The sequence below is a fragment of the Notothenia rossii genome, assembly GCF_949606895.1.
Source record: "Notothenia rossii genome assembly, chromosome: 4".
NCBI classification, from domain to species: Eukaryota; Metazoa; Chordata; class Actinopteri; order Perciformes; family Nototheniidae; genus Notothenia; species Notothenia rossii.
The window spans coordinates 20,497,087-20,504,208 of NC_136902.1; the positions used below are offsets into that span (position 1 = coordinate 20,497,087).

The following is a 7,122-nucleotide window of genomic DNA, read 5'->3' on the forward strand; positions in this document are numbered from 1 at the left end:
GGTTGTTAAACTGTTGTATCCTGATTCAGATTTTAAGTATATTTTAAAGTTTAGGATTTTAATATCAAAAAATTATCTTATCAAAGCATATCTAATTATGCCGTATATGTGGTCATATTCCCCAATAACGTGTTCATAATAGATGATTCCTTACTTATTTCATAACCCTTTTTACCCTGTACCAATCTTATGGTTTATGACTGATTTATGCAATGAAATAGAATTCATTTTATTTGAGGGTTGATCATTAGTATTCAAAATCATAAAAAAACACATTTTTCCCCAGCATAATAAGGTGAACACACGCAGTCCAAAGACACAACTACACAAATGATGTCAGGTGGCTTTTTAATGTCTCCAAAAATAGTCTCTGAAACTAGGATTTGTTTTACAAAATCATCCATATATCATCAGGTATGGAGTTCCTATGTAAACACAGACTCGATGGTGGCACCAGAAAACTGAATGCTGAACCCTTGGCAGGAGTTAGACCATCCACAACTGAGAAATATTTTCTTGTTAAATTGCTCAACTACAAGGTCTTCAGTTGTCAGCTTGAGAAATTGTTAGCAGAGTAACCTAAAGTTTATTCCTAGAAGAGTACACAATGTACTAGAGTAGACGGACTAAGCGAGAGCAGTATAAATGCAGTAATTAATGTGACTAATGTCAATCAATAATAATGATGTCATGCTTAAAACTTCATGGTTCAAGACAGGTGTTACACATTTCTGCCCACGACAAGTCAAAACTCATTTCAAAATGCATGGCTTCAGTTTTAGGACCTCAACGAATTTATCCAAATGCCACACAAAATACACTGACACAGAATTGTGCATTCATCATCCTTGGCCGCTCTGTCAAACTCATTTTATTTTCCATCTTTCACTACAGTTATGTGGATAAAGGGACGAAGGCTCAAGGAGAGTCGAATGGTTAAAATGTTCCAGTGACTATTATGCCCTTTCACAAAACATCCTCTTTTGTAGCAGAATTGTCCACTGTTAAGAGGAGAGGCTGTCTCAAGGACAATGAGATTTACTAGGGATGTACAAGTGTGTGTGTGTGTGTGTGTGTTATAGGTGGAGTGACAGAATTTAGGAGCAGCATCATCCCAGACTGACATCAGTTAGATTCAGAGGTATTCACAGCGGCTATGCCCGCAAGTGCCTCAGACAGCTGGGAGTCCAGGACAGAAGGATTCATGACGTCTGTTCTTTGGGTCATCACACGTCTGCTAGACACATTTATTCTGCAGCTTCGGTCTCCATTGCCTGTCCGGTTGCAGTCTCAACAGTCTTTGTAGCCTTTGATAAAAAAGATACAGATATTAACAATGATAGAAATGTAATAAAGGAAAACATTTGGAGCAAGTATTTTTTGATGCTGCCCTGTAACTCACCTTCTTTTTCTTCTTCTTCTGAGTCTTGCGGCTGGCTGAGCTTTGAAGCAAAGTCTTAAAATGAAAAAAACAAAACAACAATGACTCATATCCTCAAACAAAACAACACATGATGGCTTTGAGATGTAGCACATTTTACCTTCAGCTCTTCGTCCTGAACCTCATGCTCAGACTTGTAGAGGTCTGGGTCAAAGAGGCTGTTTGTGATTCGCAGAGGTCCATTGGCCATGAGCAGCACGGTGAACTTGAACTGGGCAACACATTCACCTGGACAAAGAAGGGATTGAAAGTTACATTAAACGGTCTGACTCAAGCTTAGAAATCTAAATGTTACAGTTCACAGGGCAAAATAAGACATGGACACAATTGTACAGATATCTCTAGAACAGACTCTACAGTCAATGCCTTCGTCCTACAGGTACTGTCAGGCTCGAGACTACGGTCACTGCGGGGAAGTCTTCTGCATCCCAAACCCATTTTCCATTGACATGACAAGAGGAAAACACCCGGTTCTTCCCTGATAATGCTACATTTTGAACAACAAATATAAAAATACACTAGGGCTGTTAGTTAACAGAATAAAATGAAATCTTATTTATTATGACTTTCCTTCGAACTGCATATCAGAAGAGACAGGTAGAGTCTTATCAACACTGCCAATCAGAAGAATGTATGAATATGCTTCTCTTCAAAAAATTCTTTAATTTAAAAACTGCAAATGACTTCATTCTTTTGCAGAATGACAATAAGGAAGCAAACCCTTTCAATGTCACGTACTGCTACAGGTACCAATGACATAGAAATACAATATAATACAGTCTGACAGTTTGAGGACACCCCTATACTTTATTTTCCATGGGACAGAAAATACTTATATAATATATTTTCTTTAGTACAATATGTCTGACGATTGAAGAAGTCACCTTGGGCTGAGAGAAATTCTTTTGGACGCTTTCACCATTTTCTTTTGTCCTTTTATGGACAATTCTATTTATCAACAAGAAATGTCTTAAATGGAACTCTTAATATGAACTGATGTTTCCCTGAACTTCCTGTTAACTTCAGGATGCCATTTTCTATTTATTTGGAGGTCAAATACCAGAGGATCGAATTCTGTGTATGGACCACTAGTTGCTCAAAGCCAGAAGGTTAAGCAAATAATAAATCACCCTGGCCGACAGATTTAGGTATAGGAACATTTTCCAAAGAAACTTTCAGACTTCACTTCATTTTGTTCCCATATAAACAAACGTATACGATTGTTTTTCAACTAAGCGCTTAATTACAGCCCTTCATGTTCCCCTCACCTTCTTTCTCATGCAGCACGTTGAAAGGCTGCAGAAGCTCATGTTTGGCACACTCCACCACACCCAACCTGGCCTTGCCTTCATCCTCAAACGCTCTGGTGACGCAAACAAAAAAAAGAATAATGAGTGGGTGAAACTTCTGTTTTTTAAAAGAAAAATTCAAGTGAAATAATTGATGTTTAGTTTTGAGAAGCTACCTCAGAGTGAACGGCATTGTATCGAAGCGCCTCTCCATCTCACTGAAGAATGTTCGAGATGTCTTCATCTTTAAGCCGTATACCTTGTTGGGGTCTCGTTTGTAGACGGTGGTCCTCTGACCTCCATCCCTTGCCTATGTTGCAAAACATTATATTAGATGTGCTTTTAAGAAATTGTAAAAATGAAGAGAAACAAATCACATTACACCAAGTTTCCTCTCACCTTTCCCTCTCCAGTGCTGATGAGCACATCCACTGCATATACCTCATGCACTTCAAACTCAGCCTTCTCATGGTCCTTTCTACAAAAACAAAGGGACAAAATCATCCACTGTTACAAACGCCCATCCGGTTCAATGTTAGGTTAGACAGGAAGTAGTGGTTGAGTGAACTCACTTTTGCTGGTCTGTTGGGTTTTGGATGATTGTTTTCTCCCCATCGATCACATGTTGTTTGAGCTGATGGGACAGCATCCCTGCACACATTGAAGGAATATGCTGAGTCAAGCTGGTCAAATGACATTCGGAAATGTATACCATTGGAATCACAAGGATTGAAGGTGCCAAATGTTCATAAACACCCACCTTCAATAGGGGAGCACTTGAATGACTTTGCAATCTTGTTCCAGGCGTCTGTGACCTGGGAGTTCTGATGGAAGAGAGGAAATGATATTTATTAGATGAATTTAAAAAAAGTCAGGGTGTTGCTTTTGTCAGTGGTGATGGCGGGTGAGTTTTACCTTGTTTCCTGGCTTAACAAGACGAATAGCAGCCTCAGCACACAGGTGCGCCGCAATTAGGACGTCAGCCTTGCGTCCAGTCAGTGGGGTTTCCTGAAGTGACACAAAAGGAACATTTATTAGTTAGATATAAGAGGTCACGTAGCAAAGTTTTACTAGCCATTAATGGTGTCGTATAATTCAACGCTGGCGACAAACCTTGGTCACTCCAACAACGAAGCTGTGAGCCACATTTGAGATGAAGCCATCAACGTGCACACCCAGATCACTGTGTACAAACAGAACAGGAAAACATGAGCCAGAGAAAGTATCTGCAAACCAAATATAATCTATCGTGTATCTAGTTCACAGGATGGACAAGGGAGACATTTTGTAGCTTACATTTTGACAACGTCTCCGTCCTTCAGTATGACATCAGGGTCACTCTTCAGAGGGGAGTGATGGCATACGGTGTTGTTAACCGACACACAAGTAGGAAAAGCACTTCCTGCGAGAGAGAAAGAGGGTGAATGAGGAGTGCTGACAGAGACATTGATGATGACTGGTGATGAACTGAAACAATAGACATACCTTTCTTCATGTCTTTCTCCTTCTTGAAGATCTTCCCCGTTTCTGCCATGACAAAGGCATCTCCCTTTTGGCACAGGCTGAGAACGGAGACTCCAGGCAGAGCTGCCTCGACCACTGTCTTCAGAGCCTCTGCAGGACGAGAGAGAAAAAGGAGACATGATGAAGTAAAAATGGTAGGTCAGTAAGCGAGTACATATGGGCTGCAGCTGATGATTATTTGCCTTATTGTTTATTTGAATGATTATGTTTAGGGCAGTTGATTAATATTTTTGTTCCACAAAACATAATTTATGAAATTTCCAAGAAGATTTTCTAAAAGTTTATTCGCCTAACCCCCAGTTCTAAACAATATATTTTCTGTTTATTTCTTTGATTAATCCCTAATCATTCCAGCAGTATTAAACAGGCTCACACACTGTGGAAACATAGCACGGTTAGTTAAAAGAAGGCTCTTGCTCACTGTTCAAGTTTCAATTAAGGGCTTGTGTGTGTCCACAGCATTAGAGCATCATTACACTGTGAACAACTAAACTGGAGCAACGTCAAGTAGAAAACAAACATCTGACAGATTGTCTGACAGCTGTACATCAGCTTGAAACAGCATAATGCAAGCGGTAAATTAGATGTCTTAACCTCAGATAAGTAGGTCAGCTGTGATAAATGTCAATACAAAATCAAAAGGACACACGGTGTCATTTATGCAACACTGATGTAAAGACCCTACAGAATGAATCTCCACAACCTAGCAGAGGTCCAAGGACAGACTGGGAATGAAAACCGACAGTCACTAAAATGTATACAGTGAGCCACATGATGTTCTTTCCGTAAAGACCAGGATAATTGGAACATTGAATATGTTAAGGCTAAAGTTAAGTGTTTCCCTAGCAACACAAATAAATTATCCGACATTAGTTTAGTTCAGATTAACTGTGGCTAACACGTGGAGGTTTTACTATCGGTGTATTTAAATGGCGAAGGTCAGCTGTTCATTAGACTGTTGGCTTGCCAAACAAAGACTGTAGAGTAGCTGACAGGTGTGAGTGTGTGTAACATTTGAGTGTTAAGATGTTCAATGTGAAAAGGCGTGTTTTAACATGCCTTTTAACTTGGTTAATCAAATGTAAAAATGTTATATTTGTGTTTTGAATGCTAAAAAAAAATTCTGAAATATTGATATGCCTTAAGCTTTAAATGTAAAAGACTGATGCTTTTAGGTTTGTTGGATTAAGATTGTAAACACATACAAAACAACTTCAAGGTAAACTATTTATTCCACACTAATGATGTTGTGTGCTGCATACACGTGGTCTTGAAAACACTATTTGTTTGAACCACAAGCAATGAAAGCATGTTTAGCAACGTTTGCGATTCATGTTGGTTACTAAAAATGTACAATGTGATTTAGTTCAATACGTAATTTTAGTTGGACAGGCAGTAGTGGGTATTTAACTCACGCTAGATTATACTACTTACTTTTGACTTTAAATGACACCTTATAAAATAACAAGATTTCCAGTTTCTCAAGTTACATAACACTTTTATATATCTCAGTTTGAAAGCCCTGTATGTTTAAATTTAAATGTCGGCTACTCAGTATTTGAAACAAGCCCATATTGTTGTTCAATTGTATACTTGTCATTGTTATCCGTTATGTTAGCAGTCGAAGCTAGCTAACGTTTGCTAGTGAGGTAGCTAAGCCACATAGCTGCTCAGCTAGCTCACCAGGCTAAGTTGACAGCAAAGGGTCCTTTAACAAATATGGGCTGTGTTAAATAAAAACTCGACCTAACATTACAAGCTATAACAAGCGTTATGCTGTATTGATATTAAAACAAGGCCCGCTATCTAATATGATCTGCAGTTGGTACTGATGCGGCACATGGCACAGCAGCTGCCTGGGTATGACTAGCCAACACTGCTAGCTAACACTGCTAGCTAACATCACACGGGTCCTGATACTTATGGACAGTCAAAACGGTGCGTTAAAGCTGCATTTCACTCACGATTCGCAATCTCGGCCCCCATCTTATACTTGGTGACCACCAAGTCATCAGCGATGGTCTGCTCCTGTGAATCGTCATCTCCAGACATGTTGGCAGTGTTGTCTGCGAAGTCAAGAGTAACTTTTTGCCCGGCGGTTGTCAGTCAGTCACAGTACGGACCACGCTGCTCTCCGATCGGCCCGCCCGACTCCAGCAGCACAGCTCTAGATCCCGCCTGCTGCCCAAGACACACTTTACCGTCAAGATAGTTCACGGCATAGCAGCGTTTTCCTCGTCGCGTTACACCCGAAAAAGGCAAGGGTGATATTTTAAATCACATCATCGGTGTTTAAAATTAAACCATGGACAAGTATTCATAGCCAACAGCAAAGTATACTCGCTGTTAAAGTCTTCCTTCTGGCTATGGCAGTCTTTGCTAATCACTTACTCACATGAGTCACTTAATTCCTATGGTATGGAAGAAGCAACATTGATTGACAAGCTGATACTGTGTATGTACCATACATGTGCTTTCAATCAATCAATCAATGTTTATTTATATAGCCCAATATCACAAATGTTACATTTGTCTCAGTGGACTTCACAGTTTGTACAGAATATCAGTATGACAATATGACACCATCTGTCCTTAGACCCTTACATCGTACAAGGAAAAACTTCCACAGAAAACCCACAGTTTAAAGGGGAAAATGGGAGAAACCTCAGGGAGAGCAACAGAGGAGGGATCCCTCTCCCAGGACGGACAGACGTGCAGATGCCGTGTGTAAATTGAAAAGATAATACATTAACAACAGGTTGTCCAAATGTTTGGAAATGCACGTGTCTATAATAAGAAGATGATTCCACGAGGATATCCATCCAGGACTCATGATCCAAGACCACAGAAACAGGATCAGCCACGACT

General features: G+C 39.8%; 1 protein-coding gene across 1 annotated transcript; it reads right to left on the minus strand.

The window, feature by feature from the left end:
* Nucleotides 1-331: 331 nt before the first annotated feature.
* On the minus strand, nt 332-6,587 carry LOC307036984 (proliferation-associated protein 2G4-like). Its single transcript, XM_079677676.1, has 13 exons — nt 6,219-6,587; nt 4,216-4,344; nt 4,027-4,132; nt 3,844-3,913; nt 3,646-3,738; nt 3,491-3,554; nt 3,303-3,381; nt 3,130-3,208; nt 2,907-3,040; nt 2,710-2,804; nt 1,542-1,669; nt 1,403-1,456; nt 332-1,307 (listed from the first exon to the last, which is right to left on the minus strand). Exons 1-13 carry the CDS (start codon nt 6,304-6,306, stop codon nt 1,248-1,250), a joined length of 1,179 nt encoding a protein of 392 aa, XP_079533802.1. The 5' UTR covers nt 6,307-6,587; the 3' UTR covers nt 332-1,247.
* Between the last annotated feature and the right edge of the window lie 535 nt (nt 6,588-7,122).